General features: G+C 44.5%; 3 protein-coding genes across 3 annotated transcripts in view; all 3 read right to left on the bottom strand.

Annotated features, from left to right (window-relative positions):
* The window catches only part of LOC106603980 (coronin-6), a 48,807-nt gene extending 47,628 nt beyond the window's left edge, over positions 1-1,179 (bottom strand). Inside the window, exon 1 of the mRNA XM_014198296.3 lies at positions 560-1,179. The gene's annotated coding sequence lies outside the window, so the exon portion shown is untranslated. The remainder of the gene's footprint in view (positions 1-559) is intronic.
* Positions 1,180-1,556: 377 nt separating this feature from the next.
* On the bottom strand, positions 1,557-6,098 carry LOC123739545 (uncharacterized). Its single transcript, XM_082974807.1, has 5 exons — positions 5,913-6,098; positions 5,535-5,627; positions 4,649-4,920; positions 3,174-3,467; positions 1,557-2,832 (listed from the first exon to the last, which is right to left on the bottom strand). Exons 3-5 carry the CDS (start codon positions 4,778-4,780, stop codon positions 2,356-2,358), a joined length of 903 nt encoding a protein of 300 aa, XP_082830933.1. The 5' UTR covers positions 4,781-4,920; positions 5,535-5,627; positions 5,913-6,098; the 3' UTR covers positions 1,557-2,355.
* Positions 6,099-6,837: 739 nt separating this feature from the next.
* LOC145878527 (von Willebrand factor A domain-containing protein 7-like) lies at positions 6,838-21,526 on the bottom strand. Its single transcript, XM_082973827.1, has 12 exons — positions 21,490-21,526; positions 21,053-21,192; positions 17,577-17,717; positions 17,028-17,240; positions 16,759-16,855; positions 13,743-13,877; positions 13,007-13,193; positions 9,236-9,411; positions 8,308-8,420; positions 8,010-8,126; positions 7,616-7,828; positions 6,838-7,170 (listed from the first exon to the last, which is right to left on the bottom strand). Exons 1-12 carry the CDS (start codon positions 21,524-21,526, stop codon positions 6,853-6,855), a joined length of 1,887 nt encoding a protein of 628 aa, XP_082829953.1. The 3' UTR covers positions 6,838-6,852.
* Positions 21,527-23,056: the final 1,530 nt, after the last annotated feature.

Raw genomic sequence — 23,056 nt, 5'->3', positions numbered from 1 at the left:
TTTGTGTGCCCTGCCCTGGCGCATGGCATGGCTCTCCAGACAGGGTGAAAGAATGACATGGTCACCTAATATAGACATGTCAAACTGTCCCTGCCAACCCCCCACCTCAACCTCTCTGGGGCTCCGGGGGAAAGGGCCTAATCATCCCAAAGAGTACAATGAAACCGATCTCCCTGATCTGTCAATAACAAGAATATCTGCACATACAGACACACACTCCGTGTGCGCTTATGCGCGCGTATGGACACACACACACACACACACACCTGGAAACCTGACACAGTAGCCTAATAATTTCACCCCTATAGGGAGAGAAGGGGGGCGTGGGGGGTAAGTCCTCCCCCCTCCCTTGCGTAACGTGCTCTATTTAGTTCAACAGTCACAGTTTAAAGCTCGCCACTGTCCGCGGAAAAAAGTGCGCAGTCACAATCTATGACTTTCCCAGCATTACTATGCACACACTGGCAATGCTGTAAAAGCTGTCCATTCAACTGCATCGACGATTATTAACGATATTAAAACACGGCTGCTTTACGGCAAATTCACTGAGGCAACTCACCCAATCAGCTCGGTATTTGATGGGGATCGCCACTGTCGTTTGCCCTCCGAATTCTCCTCTCCCTCTTCACTTGGTAGTTTTCTATTCTCAGTAACGCTCCCTGCTTTTTGGAGTGTTTTCTCTGGTTCTCTGTGGTCCAGTTTTGTACAGTCGGTTCTGGACTTGGCGGACTGGAGGCGAGGTACAACTACGACGCTCCTCAGCAGAGAGAGAAGGGAGTGGGTTTGAAGGGAGGGTGTGTGGGGGGATAGGAGAGGGGGGTCAAAGCGGTCCGGTCTATTTTCGAAAGAGTCCTGTCGGTGTCGGGCTATCTCTCGCGTGAGGGTGTGAAAGAGCCATAGCTTGCGCTGGGACCGCGCGCCGGGGCCAGGCTGTTCAACACCTGAAGTGGGAGAGTTGGATAGTGGCTCACATTAAAACTTAGACGACCTGCCGTGATTGTGAACTATATTCTACTATAAACCGTCAGGTGTGCCTAAATACTTATTTTTTCCCCCTTTTTCAAACGGTTAGCCCCATATGGACCAATACAAGTGGCTTTCCTACAAGACTGCGGTCACAATTTGGTAGCCATTTCCTAAACTATCCTGGTTAAGGGTAACAGGCAGACAAAATCCATGTGCTACTCGGTCAGTCAGCGACACAACGGAAACTGCCACTCCGTCACAAACTATCTGTCGTCCTTCGGCTCGACGGCTGGGTGCTTCTCCAGACCAGTGTTGTGCTGAGATGTACTGCATGCACCTACACGTAGTGCCGGTAGAGGGCGACAAAACGCAACACTTGCCACTTGCTGCAATTACACTGAAGGGATAGTTCACACAAATTAGAAGGTCTATAAAGTTTAAGGTCCAATTAAAACGATTTGTTTATTTCTTCACTTCATTTTATTGGCCTTTGGAGGAATATGTCTCACATTATCGAGGACTGTTGTTACAAAAGAGAATCAATATTTACATATCGATTCATGAGTTACTAAGCAGAGAACATCAGGAAGTAGAGTGTCTTATTGATACCTAATAATGCCAGCCTTTATTGCTATAGACCAATAAGAAATTACAGTGATATCAACATACATTATGATTATTTATGATTACTTATCAATACCATATGCATTTCGCTGCAGCTAGCGACTGGAACGAGCTGCAACTAACACTCAAACTGGACAGTTTTATCTCAATCTCTTCTTTCAAAGACATCATGGACACTCTTACTGGCACTTGTAGCTGCTTTGCTTGATGTATTGTTGTCTCTACCTTCTTGCCCTTTTTGCTTCTACCATGTTGTGCGGTTGCCATGTTGTGTTGCTACCATGTTGTGTTGTCATGTGTTACTGCCTTGCTATGTTGTTGTCTTAGGTCTCTCTTATGTAGTGTTGTCTGTCTTGTCGTGATGTGTGTTTTGTCCTATATATATATATTGTCCTATATATATATAAGCCCCCGTCCCTGCAGGATGCCTTTTAGAGACTGCCTTGGGACTTTGTTTTGGTACACTCAGCACAGATGACATGAGGTCCATTGAAAAGACACAAAGCCGCATGGCCTTAGACCTCTGTAGCTCAGTTGGTAGAGCATGGCGCTTGCAATGCCAGGATAGTGGGTTCAATTCCCAGGGCCACCTTTACATAAAATGTATGCACGCATTACTGTCAGTCACTTTGGTTAAACACATCAGCTAAATGGCATGTATTATTAGACTTGACATAATAATGGACATTTAACAGACAGTATTATAACAGAGAAACTATTGAATTTGATTAAACATCTTTCAAGACCAGAAGTGAAATGAGCTACCTAGCGGCTCAGAACGAGTGTGACAGAGACCAACATGATGGAACAGAGATACGAGGAGAGGGATAGAGGATGGCCCCTGCTCGCGGTGGTGGTGGTAACTATAGGTGGAGTCACGGTGATGCTGTTCTCAGTGATGACATTGGTGACTGGTGGCTGGACAGTGGTATCCACTGTCACTCTGATGGACCTGAAACAGGTCCCCACGTTCCCTGCGCCATCCACCGCCACCAGCTCTACCTCCGGGGAACAGCAGGAGGCGCTGTAGGCTGCCAGAGTCACGGTCATATTCCCCGCACCCTCCACCGTGGTGGTGGTGTTGAGGGTTCCGTTGCCCTGGCGCAGGGTGATGCGCTCGATGCCCGTCCCATTGCCGTCCGTCAGGTTGGCAGAGAGCTCCCACATGGACAGGCTGCAGTCGTCAGAACAATTGGCTGTTACGCTGACCACATCGCACACCGGACGGCTGAAATCTGTCACCTGCAGGGGAGGGGAAAGAATTACATTTTTATTAGGATCCCCATTAGCTGACGCCATGACGTTAGCTAGTCTACCTGGGGTCTGATACATTTAAAAAGACACTAACCCTGGAGGAAAGACATGAGTTTTCCTTTTAATCCCTTATGTCATTCTAGCCTGGGTACCAGTCTGTTTGTGCCATCATTCCACTCCCTGCTACTGCATGTCATGACAAGGAATGGAATGTTGGCACAAAAAGACCTGGAACCAGGCTACTGTAATTCTACCTGTTCACCCAGAACAGAGAAAAAAGAAAAGCAGGCCAACACAGAAACTAAACACCCTGTGTTCCTCAGAGTTACCGGTGAAACAACGGAGAGGCGCAGGACGGCGTAGTTGGTGTCGGTGGCCCCGGGAGACTCAGCCTCGATGGTCAGGGTGACGTCCGTGCCCGACACGGTGTTGGCGGGGGCCGTGAGGGTCACTGTACCGTTGGCACTGACCCCGGTCACTAGCGTCAGGGTTGTAGGGGAAGAGGAGGGGAAGCCCCGGTCATTTGTGGCCCGGATGGTGAAGGATCCGCCTGTCCCGTTGGTTGTCACAGTGAACAGGACTGAAAAGGGTGTTCCAGGCTCCAGGTCACTTTCTGCCTTAGCCTGAAACCAGACAGAACACAACAGAACGTTCAGCCTCAGCCTGAAACCAGACAGAACACAACAGAACGTTCAGCCTCAGCCTGAAACCAGACAGAACACAACAGAACGTTCAGCCTCAGCCTGAAGCCAGGCAGAACACAACAGAACGTTCTTCCTCAGCCTGAAGCCAGGCAGAACACAACAGAACGTTCAGCCTCAGCCTGAAACCAGACAGAACACAACAGAACGTTCAGCCTCAGCCTGAAACCAGACAGAACACAACAGAACGTTCAGCCTCAGCCTGAAACCAGACAGAACACAACAGAACGTTCAGCCTCAGCCTGAAACCAGACAGAACACAACAGAACGTTCAGCCTCAGCCTGAAACCAGACAGAACACAACAGAACGTTCAGCCTCAGCCTGAAACCAGACAGAACACAACAGAACGTTCAGCCTCAGCCTCAGCCTGAAACCAGACAGAACACAACAGAACGTTCAGCCTCAGCTTGAAACCAGACAGAACACAACAGAACGTTCTTCCTCAGCCTGAAACCAGACAGAACACAACAGAACGTTCAGCCTCAGCCTGAAAGCAGACAGGGAAAGGGGGATACCTAGTCAATTGTACAACTGAATGCATTCAACTGAAATGTGTCTTCCACATTTAAGCCAACCCCTTTGAACCAGAGAGGTGCGGGGGGGCTGCCATAATCGACATCCACGTCTTCGGCGCCCAGGGAACAGCGGGTTAACTGCCTTGCTCAGGGGGAAAATTATCGATTTTTACCTTGGGGATTTAATCCAGCAACCTTCCGGTTACTGGCCCAACACTCTAACCACTAGGCTACCTTCCTCCCACAGAACTTTCTGCCTTAGAACACAACAGAAAAGTCTGCCTCAGCTTGAAACTAGACAGAACCCAACAGAACGTTCTGCCTCAGCCTGAACCAGACAGAAGACAACAGAATGTTCTGCCTCAGCCTGAAATCAGACATAACACAGCAGAACGTTCAGCCTACTGTAGTCATACATCTAAATATGGAGCTTTGTGTACTCACTACCCAGTATTGGTAGGCTACAAGTTTCCCCAGGATACCTCCCAACACTAACCATCACAGGGTAAAATGAAAAGATTACCAGACCCAGTGTCAAGGGGCAACTTCAACAACTCTGATTCTTGACATTTGACCTTGGCACTCACCGTCACCATAACAGTGGAGGCTCTGAGGCGGGTGGAGGACTGTCTCTGGAAGCTGTCTGGTAATGCCCTGGTGGTGGCGCTGTTCTCTCCTCTCAGACGCACAACAAACTCCCCATCCGGGATTCTGTCCATGGTAACCAGGAAGTCTCCGCTGCCGACTGATTCCAAGGTTCCACTGACCTCCCCTGACCCCGAGGCCTCAACCAGGGCCACCTCCGTCAGACTCACAGATTCACTCCCCGTCACTGACACCAGCAGGGTGGCATTACCGCCTAGGGGCGGAGAAATGTGGAGTTTAGGAGGTAGCTAATGTATAAGTAGCAAATCACATTATACTTAAAGGCTGCGATAGAAACTTGTAAGTAAAGAACCAAAAAGTTAGGAGTGTTAAATCAACGTCAATGTTAGGAACCACGATGGAGGAACTGATCTACATAGACAGCATTTTGGTGCCCCTGTAAATATCCACCCTGCGTCACTGTGCTCTAACTGGTAACAAACTGTTTGTTTAAATCCTGACTCACTGTCACGCCCTGGCCATAGAGAGGGTTTTGTTCTCTATTTTGGTTAGGCCAGGGTGTGACTAGGGTGGGCGTTCTATGTTCCTTTTTCTATGTTTTTGTATTTCTTTGTTTTGGGCCGAGTATGGTTCCTAATCAGAGACAGCTGTCTATCGTTGTCTCTGATTAGGAATCATACTTAGGCAGCCTTTTCCCCACCTGTGCTTTGTGGGATCTTGTGTTTGTGTAGCTGCCTGTGAGCAGCCCAGAAAGTCACGCTTCGTTTTCTTCTGTATTGTTTTGGTGAGTTTTCATATTTATTAAACATGTGGAACTCTAAGTACGCTGCGCCTTGGTCTACTCCTTTAGACGAACGTGACACTCACCAGCTTGAGGACGGGACTCTAAAACAGCAAAGGCTGGATGAGGTCCCTGGGACACCTCCACAAAGTCAAACAGGAAGTCGATGGCGCTCTGACCTGGAAAGAGAAAGTCAAAGAGCTCTTTGACCTCTGAACATGGAATAAAAGCATACGCTCAACAGTTGTTAATAAAGAATTATAGAGTTTATTTGAAAAATCTCTGAAATTGTGCAAGGCGCAAACAGTTGTAGGTACTCCGTAACAATGTGTTACCCACACACTTCACCTGCCAACCTAAATACAATGTTAACACACTGTTCAGCACACTATTACAAATGGTTGCTCACTTGCCTAATTTCTATGTAATATGCCCTCCAGAAAAGCCAACGTTGTCGCACTCACCTACGACCTTCAGTGAGTAGGGCACAGTTGACGACACACTGATTTCCCATAATCCCGCTTGGCTGTCCAGCCCCAGTGTGAGGAAGTTCCCCACGGTTTTAATCGTTGCCAGAGACCCATTTACCTCCCCGCTACTCTGGGACACACCTGTGGGATGACATCACCATAACCATAGCAACAGAGGTGGGAATTTGCCCCAAGCTACAACAGAAATAAATGTCTAATGATTTGAACAGAGTGCATGTTCGTGATTTCTTAATACCAGGAGGGTATCTCTCCAGGAACAGGGTTGGAGTTAAAACCTACAGAAGGGTATCTCTCCAGGAACAGGGTTGGAGTTAAAACCTACAGAAGGGTATCTCTCCAGGAACAGGGTTGGAGTTAAAACCGACAGGAGGGTATCTCTCCAGGAACAGGGTTGGAGTTAAAACCTACTGGAGGGTATCTCTCCAGGAACAGGGTTGGAGTTAAAACCGACAGGAGGGTATCTCTCCAGGAACAGGGTTGGAGTTAAAACCTACAGAAGGGTATCTCTCCAGGAACAGGGTTGGAGTTAAAACCTACAGGATGGAATCTCTCCAGGAACAGGGTTGGAGTTAAAACCGACAGGAGGGTATCTCTCCAGGAACAGGGTTGGAGTTAAAACCGACAGGAGGGTATCTCTCCAGGAACAGGGTTGGAGTTAAAACCTACTGGAGGGTATCTCAACAGGAACAGGGTTGGAGTTAAAACCTACTGGAGGGTATCTCTCCAGGAACAGGGTTGGAGTTAAAACCTACTGGAGGGTATCTCAACAGGAACAGGGTTGGAGTTAAAACCTACAGGAGGGTAGCTCTCCAGGAACAGGGTTGGAGTTAAAACCGACAGGAGGGTATCTCTCCAGGAACAGGGTTGGAGTTAAAACCTAAAGGAGGGTAGCTCTCCAGGAACAGGGTTGGATTTAAAACCTAAAATAGGATGTCTCTCCAGGAAAAGGGTTGGAGAGACCCGGTTTACATATATCCAGGAAGTCCTCTTGAAATCCGAAGACCAATTTTACAACAGAGACTTTGTGATGAGAGATTTTAATGTCAATGAGACTCCCCTGGTTAAATAAAAATGATAAATGAAAAATCTGTGGAATACCTGAGGGGCTGGTGAGAGTGAAGGAGAGGGAGCTTCCTGTAACATAAGCAGTCAGGTTTCTCACAGACTCATCTACAGTGAAGGAGAAATTATCAGCCCTTCCTGGACTCCGCACAGCCTGTAGAATGGTCACCTGAAAGAAAGAAAGAAAGAAAGAAAGAAAGAAAGAAAGAAAGAAAGAAAGAAAGAAAGAAAGAAAGAAAGAAAGAAAGAAAGAAAGAAAGAAAGAAAGAAGGAGAGGAGTAGAGAGAGAGAAAGAGATGGTGGGTGAAAAATGGCAGATGCATCTTTCAGAAGCAACTCTCCCAGGGTGACATGTTGCTGCACTACAGAAGCCTCGTCTTGGAACATGGCCATTGGGGCTAGGCTCGGTCCAACATCACAAGGTTGGGACAACGTCTTAATAAACGAGTGAAAACTTTTGAAAATAAATAAAATCATTGGACCAGTGCTGATACCTTGTTTAGAATTGTTCCACATTTATGCAAAGAGTTATGGGATATTAGAACTCTCTTGTCCCAACCTTCACATTGTGGACCTAGCGTTACCCTAATGTTTACTATTGGTGTCAAGGTTACCAATGAAGAGCTGGAGGATTCCACAATGATGCTGGTGGCCTTGGGCAATTCTGTCTTGGTGACCTGTATGGCCTGGCCACCTGAGGCCTGGGACAGCTCCATGTAGAGCTGGGAGTCTGACTCTACCATCCGACTGTGCTGGACCTGTCCTTGGCCCTGGTCACTAGCCCTCCTACGACGGAGCCCCAAAGAGCCAGTTAGGAAGAAGGACACCTGGGGGGCGGGGCGGGGGAAGAGAGAGAGGATATATAGTGAAAAGTAAAGGAATTTGATGATCTCTCTACGATTGTGAAGGTCAATAAGTCCAAAGGCAATGGAAAAGACAGAGGAAAATGTAAATATTGCCGGTTAATGTTGCTTGTGACATAAAGTATAACAAGGCCCAGCTACTCACCACTGACTTAGTGCGTTCTATGAGAGCGATCACCGTGCCCATTAGGTTCAAGTCTTTTGCGGGGGCATCGGTGAAAAGGAAGATCTCTGAAGAGGGGGGTGCACCAGTTAAAGCCACCTGTAGAAAGCACAGGGGACACAGTCACACTAGCACACCATTAGAATGTATTGGGAATGCATTCTGTGTTGAACTGGCAGCTGGAAGGCAAATTCAAAAATACAAATTCATAACAGTTATATACAGTCTTATTTTGGTTGTACATGCCTGTCCAACACTACAGGTTTGTCAGTCACTGTACCTGAAGTCCTGATAGACTCATCTCTGGGAAATCCCCTCCTCCAGCAGCACTCAGTGCATTGATCTGGGCCTTAAAGACGTCTGGGTCCGTGGTCCGCATCAGGGGCCCAAAGTCTTGTGGCACAAAAATAATAGGATAGGACAAGGTCCATGTCATATGTGTTATCCATGTCATGCGCGTATAAGCCTTTTCAAACTATTTAACCTTATGTATTAGCAAACATATCATGACGTTAGTGATAGTCAAAATCTGTTACATTTGTGAACGTCTAAATCATTATTTGGCCCATTTAAGCAGCATGCGTCCCTCCTACAGACAAGGGGAGAAGGGCTAGGTAAAGGGCTCCATTTTGTTGTTCTGAACATATGCAATGTGTCTGCCTCTGATGTAAAACAAATGTTTGACTTCCACACAAAATTACTTCCTTACCTGTTTTAGGTTTAAGGAAGTGTGTAGGTCGAATTTTTTTATCATAGAGCTATGAGAGTTTAGATCCGCCTGCTTGAGACAAAAATCAGCGATTGCATTGTCATGTCCGTGCGGTGAAGCAGTCCAGCTGGATAAATGTTTTTAGAAGGACCGCCCCTTTGACGTAACGTTGCAGTGAAGTGATATAAATGGATGTAATGATGCAGCCGAACCACCAGAGGGAGGCAAATACACATGAATTCAACAGAGGACATTTACACGGTCCTAGGAAGGTCTAGATGGCTGTCTTCTGATTTATAAAACAGTAGAAAATCAATAAAATAAGTCATGTAAACATTACCATATTTTTTTCTTATTCGAGTGTCCGATTGCAGGGACTGTCAGCCAGGATTCATCATGGCTGCACCGCAAATCACACCCTGCTCTCCACATTCTGCACTACTTTGGACCAGGGCCCATAGGGTACATGATACCATTCGGGACGCATCCCATCTCTCACCTGGGTCATTGAAGGGGACCAAGATGTAGGCTGAGGGTTCGTCTGGCGTTCCTCTCTTGCTGTCGATGATGAGCGACGTCGTCTCCCTTACCGCTGCGATGTCGTCCGACATGCTGCCGGTGGTGTCGATCACAAAACACAGAACTCTAGATCCATTCTTAGAGATCCCCATCATCCTGAGAGAGTGAGAGAAAGAAGGAGAGCGAGAAAGAAGGAATCTCTTTATGTTTTGTGCAGTGCAAAAGTTGTTGCAGATGTGCAGCAGGGGCAGAGGCAGATAAATGTGCTTGAAGAAAAGGACTAGGGCTAGGATGGACTGTAAGTTAGGTTCAGGACTTTTTGTTCGATGGGCCCTGGCTGTCCCACGGAAGATCAAGGGTGGAGGTTCCAGCGGAGGGCGGCATTCTCCAAAAGTCAGAGAAGGAGGAAGGCGAAGGGTTTGGGTTTGTCTTGCCGACCAGAAGGCATGGGGTTGGAATGCTGGCCACCAGGCAGCATCTTGGAGGTTGCACACTTGCCACAGGAGAGGTACCCGAAGGGCATGGCACGCTGGTCACACAAGAGGAAAGGCACGGGTGTGGCTCGCTGACCACTTGAGAGAGAAGGCCCGGAAGTTGCACACTGACCACTGGTGAGGGAAGCCCATGGGGTGGAACGCTGACCACTGGAGGAGAAAGACCCTGGTGTGGCACAGTGGCCACTTTAGAGGGTAGACCTGGAGTTGGTGGCCCGCTTGCCACAGGAGAAGGGCCTGGAGGTTGTAGAATAACCAAAGGCTGAGGCTGAATGTGATGGGAGCTTGACGGAGGTGATGTCTGCTGTACCAGCTGCTCCAGGAGGTCGCCACGGGATGGGAGCTTATGTTGTTTGTCTGTATTGTCTGGTTGGTTGTTGATGTCTTTTAACATCTCTAGGAGGAGCTGGTATTGAAAGGGGCTGAAGAGTTCTGCCTGTGTTCTGTGTGTGTTTTGAAGGCGTTTGGGGATGACCCCTGCACCTTCTTCTGGTAGGTTGTCTGGTTTCATGGCAGCAGTCTTATCCGGCTCGAAGGGCCATGAAGAAAATAACTAGCCTAGGGTGGACTGTAAAGTACGGTTCGGGACTGTTAATACCGCTATGGTACATCGGTCAGGATGTTAGAGGAATGAGCAGGAATAAAATACTTGATTTTATTGCACACACAGATAAATAGAGCACATTTGGTTGTTTGGAGGTTATGGAATCGCTGTGTACTATTTTACCTTTAACTTGTTATATCTCTTTGTATATCCATGTCCTCAGTTTGATAATAATGTCCCTTAATTGTGTTTATCCTGGCAGTGACCTTAGTTTATAAATGTTATATGTTAAGTCTATTCCCCATTGTCACCTGGTACTGCTTTGTCATGTCTGCACTTTTATGTGTTTCTAAAGTTTCCTTTTTAAATCTCCAGACCACCACATCCTGAAGCACACCCTTGTTATCCACATCAATCCTACACTACATGGCAAATGCATGTGGACACCCCTTCAAATGAGTGGATTCGACTATGTCAGCCTGTATAAAATCGAGTACACAGCCACGCAATCTTCATAGACAAACATTGGCAATAGAATGGCTCGTACTGAAGAGCCCAGTGACTTTCAACATGGCACTGTCATAGGATGCCACCTTTCCAACAAGTCAATTAGTCACATTTCTGCCCTTCTAGAGCTGCCCTGGTCAACTGTAAGTGATGTTATTGTGAAGTGGAAACATCTAGAAGCAACACTCACTACTGAGTTCCAAACTGCCTCTGGAAGAAACGTCAGCACAAGAACTGTTTGTCGGGAGCTTCATGAAATGGGCTTACATGGTCGAACAGCCACACAAAAGCCTAAGATCACCATGTGCAATGCCAAGCGTCGGCTGGAGTGGTGTAAAGCTCGCCGCCAATGGACTCTGAAGCAGTGTAAACACATTCTTTGGAGTTATGAATCACGTTTCACCACCTGGCAGTCTGACAGACAAATCTGAGTTTGGCGGATGTTAGGAAAACGCGACTTGCTCCAATGCATAGTGCCAACTGTAAAGTTTTTCATGGTTCGGACTAGGTGTGGAAGAACTTGACTGGCCTGCAAAGAGCTCTGACCTCAACCCCATTGACCACCTTTGGGATTAATTGGAATGCCGACTGCAAGCCAGACTTAATGCCCAACATCAGTGCCCGACCTCTCTAATGCTCTTGTGGCTGAATGGAAACAAGTCCCGCAGGCAATGTTACAAAATCTAGTGGAAAATTAAAAGAGGAGTGGAGGCTAAAGAAGCAAAGGGGGGGACTAAGTCCATATTAATGTCAATGATTTTGGAATGAGATGTTTGACGATCAAGTGTCCACATAGTTTTGGCCATGTAGTGTATTTCCAAGGTCTTACAAGCAACAACTCAACACATCCATCCTAACTACCTACAGTGCACTTGGAAGTATTCAGACCCCTTCCAATTTTCCACATTTTGTAATGTTACAGCCGTATGCTAAAATTGATTAAATACATGTTTTCCCTCATCAATCTACATACAATACCCCATAATTACAGTGAAAACAGGTTTTTTAGTCTTTTTTTGCAAACGTATTCAAAATAAAAATCAAAAAACCTGATTTACATAAGTATTCAGACCCTTTGCTATGTGACTCGAAATTGAGCTCAGGTGCATCCGGTTTCCATTGATCATCCATGAGCTGTTTCTACAACTTGATTGGAGTCCACCTGTGGTAAATTCAATTGATTGGACATGATTTGGAAAGGCACAAACCTGTCTATATAAGGTCCCACAGCTGACAGTGCATGTCAGAGCAAAAACCAAGTCATGAGGTTGAAGGAATTGTCCGTAGAGCTCCAAGACAGGATTGTATCGAGGCACAGATATGGGGGAAGGGTACCAAAAAATGTCTGCAGCACTCTAGGTCCCCAACAACACAATGGCCACCATCATTCAAAAGTAAGAAGTTTGAAATCACCAAGACTCTTCCTCGATCTGGCCGGCCGGCCAAACTGAGACATCGGGGGAGAAGTGCCTTGGTCAGGGAGGTGACCAAGAACCCGATGGTCACACCGACAGAGCTCAAGAGTTACTCTGTGGGGACGGGAGAAACTTCCAGAAGGACAACTATCCCTGCAGCAGTCCACCAATCAGGCCTTTATGGTAGATTGGCCAGACGGAAGCCACTCCTCAGCAAAAGGCACATGACATCCTGCTTGAAGTTTGCCAAAAGGCACCTAAAGAACTCTGAGACCATGAGAAACAAGATGCTCTGGTCTGAGGAAACCAAAATTGAACTCTTTAGCCTGAATGCCATAAGTCACGTCTGGAGGAAACCTGCCACCATCCCTACGGTGAAGCATGGGGGTGGAAGCATCATGCTGTGGGGACGTTTTTCAGCAGCAGGGACTGGGAGACTAGTCAGGATCGAGGGAAAGATGAACAGAGCAAAGTAAAGAGAGATCCTTGATGAAAACCTGCTCATGTCCTCAGACTGGAGCGAAGGTTCACCTTCCAACAGTTCAACGACCCTAAGCACACAGCCAAGACAACGCAGGAGTGGCTTCGGGACAGGTCTCTGAATTTTAGAATAAAGCTGTAATGTAAGAAAATGTGGAAAAAGTAAATGGGTCTGAATACTTTCTGAATGCACTGTAAAGATCTTACACGCCACACCTTCTTCCAACCCTAGACCTTTTGTTCATGGTCCTATGAGCCGGATGCCATGACCCTTCACAACAGTGCTTATATGATCAAGTACAATTCCCCACCGTAGGAAGTCTGTGTCCCCGGCAGCCCCTCTGATGTCCTCCAGCAGCTGGCTGGTTGCAGCCACGGCCACCTCTGCAGCTGCAGTGTGCCAGTTGCCATGGCTGGACTCAAGTGAGTCCTTGTTGATCCCACCTGTAGGCTCCTGCCTGCTTGTCTGGTCCGATAAGCCCCCATGGCTGCACTTCCCTGCCAACCGATAGAGATTATCAGGACAATACGATGGTGACTTACAACCGCCGTCAGGATCTTGTATGTTATTACAATGATGTTTCTTCTCTGCCAGTCAGTCAGTATGCTACTAGCCTGGTCCTACAGATGCCGTATCTTAATTTGATCATCTTGTTGTTGCAGGAATTTTCCATGCAAACTTGTAGAGATTTCAAGATTTAAAAAAGCTTCTAAAGTTTGTAATTTCCAGTTTAGACTTGATTTACCCCATCGTAACCACTTCAAAATAATTATATTCATTATAATCCACATAATAATTCACATTTCCTGTTTCTGCAGGATTATTTTCCTGCTGTGAGAAACCGGGTCAAATTAAGATAAGGCATCTTTAGGTCTATTCTGTATGTGTTTTAGCTAACTTCTCATTTTGCTGTTGAGGAGCTGTATAAAGCACATTTGACCAAAGCACATAGAGACATAAAACTAGGTTGGTATGCTATTGCTATGCTACCTCCGGTCAATTCACAGTGTAAATCTTATTAAATTCAGATTAGTGACTGACTCTACCTTTTGGTTTGATGGAAAAAAAAGGTTCAAGGCTAAAATATCCCGAGGTCAGCTTCTTGTCTCTGATGATGTCTTCTAGGATGTTGTTCTGGCAGTCTTTACCGACACAGCTCCGACATGTGGGTGTGTTCTTATCTGGTGGATAGAGGTTTCACAATATAAACTACATCCTGGTACTTTGCTACGCAACACTACTTGATCTAAAACAACTTTTGATGTAAAACACCACTACATCACCTTTATTAGGGCAATATGTTGTGACTGCATAAGGCATCATTACATCACCTTTACTAAGGCAATATGTTGTGACTGCATAAGGCATCATTACATCACCTTTACTAAGGCAGTATGTTGTGACTGCATAAGGCATCATTACATCACCTTTACTAAGGCAGTATGTTGTGACTGCATAAGGCATCATTACATCACCTTTACTAAGGCAATATGTTGTGACTGCATAAGGCACCATTACATCACCTTTACTAAGGCAATATTGTCACGTTGGTATAAAGGGATCGGGAGACAGGCGCAGGAATGCGTAATAGGGGTTTTTAATTTCCCAAATTACACCGTGCCGTGTAAAGGCACGGGGACGAAGACCAAAAACACGTAACAAAAACACAGGGTTGAAACCCAATACAAAAAAGTGAGGAGTACCTCGAATAAATACCTCAATCACACAATGATCATCACACGGGACGAGACCCGTAATCATCTGTGCAGTACATGGGACACGAAAGCCAAAACAACGCAGCACAGGTACTCACACGCACCAACGGACATTGTAACAATAATCGACAGGACAATGGTGAACAAAGGGCACACTTGTACAATTAATAATCAAATGGGAATAGGGACCAGGTGTACGTAGTGACAGTTCCGGAGGGATCCGTGACAAATATGTTGTGACAACATACAGTGGGGGAAAAAAGTATTTGATCCCCTGCTGATTTTGTACGTTTGCCCACTGACAAAGAAATGATCAGTCTATAATTGTAATGGTAGGTTTATTTGAACAGTGAGAGACAGAATAACAAAAAAATCCAGAAAAACGCATGTCAAAAATGTTATAAAATGATTTGCATTTTAATGAGGGAAATAAGTATTTGACCTCTCTGCAAAACATAGTACTTGCTGGCAAACCCCTTGTTGGCAATCACAGAGGTCAGACGTTTCTTGTAGTGGGCCACAAGGTTTGCACACATCTCAGGAGGGATTTTGTCCCACTCCTCTTTGCAGATCTTCTCCAAGTCATTAAGGTTTCGAGGCTGACGTTTGGCAACTCGAACCTTCAGCTCCCTCCACAGATTTTCTATGGGATTAAGGTCTGGAGACTGGCTAGGCCACTCCAGGACCTCAATGTGCTTCTTCTTGAGCCACTCCTTTGTTGCCTTGGCCGTGTGTTTTGGGTCATTGTCATGCTGGAATACCCATCCATGACCCATTTTCAATGCCTTGGCTGAGGGAAGGAGGTTCTCACCCAAGATTTGACGGTACATGGCTCCGTCCATCGTCCCTTTGATGCGGTGAAGTTGTCCTGTCCCCTTAGCAAAAATCACCCCCAAAGCATAATGTTTCCACCTCCATGTTTGACGGTGGGGATGGTGTTCTTGGGGTCATAGGCAGCATTCCTCCTCCTCCAAACACGGCGAGTTGGGTTGATGCTAAAGAGCTCCATTTTGGTCTCATCTGACCACAACACTTTCACCCAGTTGTCCTCTGAATCATTCAGATGTTCACTGGCAAACTTTAGACGGGCATGTATATGTGCTTTCTTGAGCAGGGGGACCTTACGGGCGCTGCAGGATTTCAGTCCTTCACGGCGTAGTGTGTTACCAATTATTTTCTTGGTGACTATGGTCTCAGCTGCCTTGAGATCATTGACAAGATCCTTCCGTGTAGTTCTGGGCTGATTCCTCACCGTTCTCATGATCATTGCAACTCCATGAGGTGAGATCTTGCATGGAGCCCCAGGCCGAGAGGAGATTGAAAGTTCTTTTGTGTTTCTTCCATTTGCGAATAATCGCACCAGCTGTTGTCACCTTCTCACCAAGCTGCTTGGCGATGGTCTTGTAGCCCATTCCAGCCTTGTGTAGGTCTACAATCTGTCCCTGACATCCTTGGAGAGCTCTTTGGTCTTGGCCATGGTGGAGAGTTTGGAGTCTGATTGATTGATTGCTTCTATCGACAGGTGTCTTTTATACAGGTAACAAGCTGAGATTAGGAGCACTCCCTTTAAGAGTGTGCTCCTAATCTCAGCTCGTTACCTGTATAAAAGACACCTGGGAGCCAGAAATCTTTCTGATTGAGAGGGGGTCAAATACTTATTTCCCTCATTAAAATGCAAATCAATTTATAACATTTTTTCCATGCGTTTTTCTGGATTTTTGTTGTTGTTATTATGTTCAAGTAAACCTACCATTAAATTATAGACTGATCCTTTCTTTGTCAGTGGGCAAATGTACAAAATCAGCAGGGGATCAAATACTTTTTTCCCTCACTGTATGGCATCATTACATCGCCTTTACTAAGGCAATATGTTGTGACTGCATAAGGCATCATTACATCACCTTTACTAAGGCAATATGTTGTGACTGCATAAGGCATCATTACATCACATTTACTAAGGCAATATGTTGTGACTGCATAAGGCAATATTTGACCCACATCCTGTTGTTTCTGTATAATGAGCAACAGACATAACATAACATGACCTCTGTTTTGTCAACCACCAATTCAGGACAAAGACACTATAACAATTGGCATGTGGCTGTTCTTTCAGCAGTATAGTGCAATGGACTGTATCAGATTGTTGTCCTGAGTTAATTAAACACTTTCTGCATGTATCTTGGCATCTTCTGATTGTTGGCGAACCTGAATGTTACACCTCTGGTTTCTTCAGAGGAACATCAACCTGCATGTTTCAGTTGGCAATTAGTCATCTTCAAACTCATTCAGCCATTTTCAAACTACTCCCCGTCTTTAACACACACCCAGACGCACACCCTCGTAATACCTGCAACAGGGCCGATGTCCGACACGTCTGATCTGATGAGATTGGAATGGGGAAATCTGTTGCCCAGTTCTATCCAGTTACTGTGACTGTAGAAGTCCTGAAAATATATGAATGACAAGTTGTTTAAAATAGTGTTATGACAAATGCCATGTTATTTGTTTATTAATGAGAAAACTGTTTTTAAATGCTTTTAAAAAACTAAATATTTCAGCAAAAGCAATGTCTCTTGTCTTGTGGAGTAAGGAGATAATGAAAACCATTTAAATCACCTGTAAGGTGTGTAAAATGTCTCCCAGCTTCTCTCTTGCTGCCTCAAAGTTCTCTTGCTTGATGCTGGCTTTGACAGAGCTCATTCCATCTGTGATGAGTTTCCGCCCCTCCACGAACCTCTCCCCATCAAAGTGGTACTCTACATCGGACGTGTGACGGAAGTCAACTCCAGCATTTCTCCAGCTGACGTCTGATATGGCACTCAGGAAACTCTTAGCAGACCCCGATGAGGAGCAGGCTAGAGCCAGAGACTCTACAGTCAGTGGTCCAGGCTACACACACACACACACACACACACACACACACACACACACACACACACACACACACACACACACACACACACACACACACACACACACACACACACACACACACTCTTTAATACACATTGGTGTAAAAACAATTTATTTCACTATACTATATACTGTACTACATTAGAAAACATAACACCAATACTTTCTTTACTAAGACAAAGTATAAATATAAAACAGTGACTGTACATGAGTCTGATCTAGTCTTTAGTTTTGTGGCTTTAGTTTACTTACCGGCAGAGTGAAGTCTCTTCCCTCAGCAGAGGCTAGTTGCATGCACACCTTTGCCGTGGTCTGTAAGATGGCTTCCCTAGTGATCTCCAGGTGGTCCATGGAGCTGCCTGAGAGGAGTACCAGGAATCCCTGGACCCCTGTCTGTAGGAGGAGGAGAGAGACTACTGCCAGGACTGATGACATCATCAACCAGTCTTTGGGAGGGAGAGGACAATCAACATGATTTATCATAATATTATAGTTTAATCATACAGTGCCTTCAGAAAGTATTCACAACCCTTGAACACATTTTGTTTTCTTACAGCCTGAATATAAATGGAGAAAAATAGATGTTTTGCCACTGGCCTTCACAGACAATTCTCCATAATGTCAAAGTGGATTTTTTGAAACATATAATTATTCAAACCCTTTTTTATGGTCAAGCCTAAATAAGTTCAAGAATAAGAATGTGCTTAACAAGTCACATAAGTTGCAATAATAGTGTTTAACATGATTTATGAATGACTACCTCATCTCTGTACCCCACACATATAGATAATGGTAAGGTCCCACAGTCGAGCAGTGAGATTCAAACACAGATTCAAGCACAAAGGACCAGGGAGGTTTTCAAATGCTTCGCAAAGAAGGGCATCTATTGGTAGACGGGTATACATAAAAAAAAGTAGACTTTGAATATCCCTTTTAAGCATGGTGAAGTTATTAATTACACTTTGGATGGTGTATCAATACACCCAGTCACTACAAAGATACAGACATCCGTCCTAACTCAGTCGCCGGAGCGGAAGGAAACTGCTCAAGGATTTCACCATGAGACCAATTGTGACTTAAAAACAGTTACAGAGTTTAATGGCTGTGATAGGAGAAAATGGAGGATGGATCAACAACATTGTAGTTACTACACAATACTAACCTAATTGACAGAGTGAAAAGAAGGAAGCCTGTACAAAATAAAAATACTCCAAAACATGCATCCTGTTTGTAAAAAGGCACTAAAGTAATACTGCACAAAATGTGAGAAAGCAATTAACTTTTTGTTCTGAATACAGTGTTTGGTTTGGGGCAAATCCAATACAACACATGACTGAGTAATGCTTAGTGTGCTTGGGCACAGGGACTATGGTGGTCTGCTAGAAACATTACGGTACCATTCTCCATATTTTCAATTATAGTGGTGGCTGCATCATGTTATGGGTATGCTTGTAATCGTTAAGGATTGTGGAGGTTTTCTGGATGAAAAAGAAACAGAATGGAGCTACGCACAGACAAAATCCGAAAAGAAAACCTGGTTGAGTCTGCTTTCAACCAAACACTGATGAATTCAACTTCAACAGTACAATAACCTAAAACACAAGGCCAAATCTACATTGGAGTTGGTTACCAAGAAGACCGTGAATGTTCCTGAGTCACCGAGGTACAGTTTTGATTTAAATCTACTTGAAAATCTATGGCAAGACCTGAAAATGGTTGTCTAGCAATGATCAACAACCGATTTGACTGAGCTTTAAGAATTTTGAAAACAATAAATGGACAAATATTGCATAATCCAGGCATGGAAAGCTTTTAGAGATTTACCTAGAAAGACTCACAGCTGCTTTCACTGCCAAAGTTGTTCGTAACATGTAAATAGCAACATATACTTTCACAACAAATAACTGTCTGACAAATTCTAATTATTTTCTACATGGGATACAACAAATTCAATTATCCTCAATAGAATTTGAAATTGCACACATCATTAGAACATGAGCCCATTTAAACTCTAAATACATGTTAGAGGACTTATGTAATCAATATATATGTATTTTATTTACCATTATTTTAAAACAAATACTAGAATTTCTCTTCCACTTTGATACGGCAGAGTATTTTGTGTAGATCGTTGACAAAAATTGATGAATCCATTTTAATCCCACTTTGTCCCACTTTTGACTGCAAAGATTAACAAACAGACCAGTTCCTACCTTGTTATGCCAAGTGTGTCTCCTATGAAGTGATCTGATTCACACAGATGATGGGTCTCTTTATACAACACAACAAGGAAGTGCCGTGCCATCATGATCTACATGAAACCTTTCACTGTTGTCACCTGTTGCATTGACATGATATCTGTTTATGATCAATGGAAACAGGATGCACCTGAGCTCAATTTCGAGTCTCGTAACAAAGGTTCTGAAAACGTATTTAAATAAGGTATTTCTGTTTTTATTTTTAATACATTTGCAAAAAAAAAAAAAAAAAAATTTTTTGTTTTGTCATTATGGGGTGTTGTTGTGTAGATTGATGGGGGGGGGGGGGGGAATTACTTAATCAATTTTAAATAAGGCTGTAATGTAACACAGTTGAAAAAAGTCAAGGGGTCTGAATATTTTCCGAATGCACTGTATTTTATTTTATTACCCTAACCCTACATCCCTCCCCTAATTGGAATAAACTAATGGAAAACTAGCCCATCAGTGTGAAGAAGAGTGACGTACAACTGCCATCAGGATCTTGTATATTATTACATTGATGTTTCTTCTCTGCCAGTCAGTATACTACTAGCCTGGTCCTACAGATGCTCGATCTTAATTTAATCATCCAGTTGTTGCAGGAATTTTTCTAAACAGTAGGAAATACGAAATGGTAGTGTATTCAAGGCTTCTAAAGTTTGTAATTTTAAATCTCAGACTTGATTTGCCCTTATGAAATATGTATCAACCCCTACAAACAAATGTAATTAATTATAATCCACATTTCCTGTTGCTGCAGGATTATTTTCATGCTGTGAGAAATTGGTTCAAATTAAGATACAATATCTTTAGGTCAGTTCTGACATAACATTACTTGTAATTTTCCTTACAGCATAACATGACTCTGTTTTGTCAACTGCCAATTCAGGACAAAGAAACTCTAACAATTGGCATGTGGCTGTTCTTTCAGCAGTATAGTGCACTGGTCTGTATCAGTTTGTTGTCCTGAGTTAATTAAACACTTTCTGCATCTATCTTTGCATCCTCTGCACCCTAGTCCCTTTGGTAATCTCCTATTGACAAAACGGTTGAATGTTTAAGGAATGTTGGCGAACCTGAATGTTACACCCCTGGTTTCTTCAGAGGAACATCAACCTGCATGTTTCAGTTGGCAATTAGTCATCTTCAAACTCATTCAGCCATTTTCAAACTACTCCCGTCTTTAACACACACCCAGACGCACACCCTCGTAATACCTGCAACAGGGCCGATGTCCGACACGTCTGATCTGATGAGATTGGAATTGGGAAATCTGTTGCCCAGTTCTATCCAATTACTGTCACTGTAGAAGTCCTGAAAATATAACAATGACAAGTTGTTTAAAATAGTGTTATGACAAATGCCATGTTATTAATTTATTAATGAGAATAAACAATTTTGAAATGCTTTTAGCAAAACTAATATTTCAACAAAAGCAATATCTCTTGTCTTGTGGAGTAAGGAGATAATGAAAATCATTTAAATCACCTGTAAGGTGTGTAAAATGTCTCCCAGCTTCTGTCTTGCTTCCTCAAAGTTCTCTTGCTTGATGCTGGCTTTGACAGAGCTCACACCATCTGTGATGAGTTTCCGCCCCTCCACGAACCTCTCCCCATCAAAGTGGTACTCTACATCGGACGTGTGACGGAAGTCAACTCTGGCATTTCTCCAGGAGACGTCTGACACACACACACACACACACACACACACACACACACACACACACACACACACACACACACACACACACACACACACACACACACACACACACACATTAATAACTAATTCATTATTCTACTATATAGTGTACTACATTAGAAAACATAACACCAATACTTTCTTTACTATGACAAAGTATAAATATAAAACAGCGACTGTATATCAGTCTGATGTACTTCGTTTCGTGGCTTTAGTTTACTTACCGTCAGAGTGAAGTCTCTTCCCTGGATTGTGCAACATTTGCCCATTGTTCTTTTCTAAATTCTTCAGGCTCTGTCAAATCGGTTGTTGATCAATGCTAGACAACCATTTTCAGGTCCTGCCATACATTTTCAAGCAGATTTAACCCTTGTGTTGTCTTAAGGGCCAAAAATTACCCGCCACTAGGTTTAACAGCAGAGAAAACCCCCAAAATGATATTTTTTCAACTTGAAATTTGATGACTTTTCCTAGAGTGACCCCAACATTAGAAAAAGTGAAACATCGCCTTTGTTCATATTTCAATGAAAGCTGTACACCACCAGGGTACAAAGATGACACATTTGGAGGGTTTCCGTAAATATGGAGACAACTGGAAAAGGATGGATGAGATTGACCTGCGTGCCTACATAGGGCTGCTAATCTTAGTGGGTGTGTATAGGTCCCGAGGCGAGGCTACATGTAGTCTCTGGGATGCAGAGATTGAAGGGTGATTTTCCGTGCCACGATGCCACTGAACGTATTTCACACTTTCTCAAGAATGCTACGATTTGATAACCGCGAGTCAAGACCTGCAAGACGTGTGAGAGACAAACTGGTGGCCATAAAAGAGGTCTGGGAGAAGTGGGTGGAGCGTCTGCCACACCTCTACAACCCTGGGCCTGAAGTAACAGTGGATGAGCAACTGGTTCCATTCTGAGGTACATTTTGTTTTCTTCATATCTGCAATGTAAGTGATTTTCACTGTTAATTGTATTATGTATTGCTGTAATATTATTGATTTATGTGATACTAATTACTGATAGTAATCTCTTTTGTCAAAAGTTCGCTGTCCTTTCTGGCAGTATATGCCCAGCAAGCCAGCAAACTATGGAATCAAGATATTGGTGGCCTGTGACGCACAATCCAGCTATGCTTGGAAGATGCAAGTCTACACAGGGAAGCCGACCAGTGGAGGCCCGGAGAAGAACCAGGGGATGCGGGTTGTGCTTGATGTGACAGATGGACTGAGGGGGCACAATGTCACATGTGACAATTTCTTCACCTCTTATGAACTCAGCCAGTAGCTCCTGAAGAGGAAGATCACCATGGTTGGCACAGTTAGAAAGAACAAGCCTGAGCTCCCCCCTGCACTCCTTACAACAAGGGGGGGAGAGGCCTTCTCATCAAAGTTTGCTTTCACCCCACCACCACTCTAGTTTCTTACCTCCCAAAGAGGAACAATAATGTGGTCCTCCTGAGCACACTGCACAAAACGGCTGAGATCAGTGACCTTGAGGACAGGAAGCCAGCCATCATCCTGGACTACAACCACAACAAAGGAGGCGTGGACAACCTGGACAAGGTGATTGGAACTTACAGTTGCAGGTGGACGACTGCGCGCTGGCCCCTGGTCATCTTCCATAACATCATTGATGTGTGCTCTTACAATGCCTTCTTGATATTGTCATGACGTTGGCCTGTGGGTAAGGTTTATGACCCCCCCCATAAATACCTTTCTCCCTTCCCCTCTCTTACTGACCCTACTGAAGGACTGCTGTCCTGTTAAATATAGAGAGTCTGGGAACATCA

Source organism: Salmo salar, chromosome 04 (assembly GCF_965601325.2).
Source record: "Salmo salar chromosome 04, fSalSal1, whole genome shotgun sequence".
In the NCBI taxonomy this organism is placed as follows: Eukaryota; Metazoa; Chordata; class Actinopteri; order Salmoniformes; family Salmonidae; genus Salmo; species Salmo salar.
Note: the sequence above shows the minus strand (reverse complement) of the source record. Positions and strands in the feature narration are given on the sequence as shown.

Excerpts from the sequence above, each read along its gene's own strand:
- LOC123739545 (XM_082974807.1), bottom strand. The coding sequence starts at position 4,780 with ATGGACAGAATCCCGGATGGGGAGTTTGTTGTGCGTCTGAGAGGAGAG. Across the intron at positions 3,468-4,648 it reads CCTCCACTGTTATGGTGACG|GCTAAGGCAGAAAGTGACCT; the intron begins GTGAGTGCCAAG and ends GTCTGGTTTCAG. Across the intron at positions 2,833-3,173 it reads GCCTCTCCGTTGTTTCACCG|GTGACAGATTTCAGCCGTCC; the intron begins GTAACTCTGAGG and ends CCTCCCCTGCAG.
- LOC145878527 (XM_082973827.1), bottom strand. The coding sequence starts at position 21,526 with ATGTTGCACAATCCAGGGAAGAGACTTCACTCTGACG. Across the intron at positions 9,412-13,006 it reads GGGGACACAGACTTCCTACG|GATGATGGGGATCTCTAAGA; the intron begins GTGGGGAATTGT and ends TCACTCTCTCAG. Across the intron at positions 8,421-9,235 it reads GGTCCCCTTCAATGACCCAG|ACTTTGGGCCCCTGATGCGG; the intron begins GTGAGAGATGGG and ends TTGTGCCACAAG.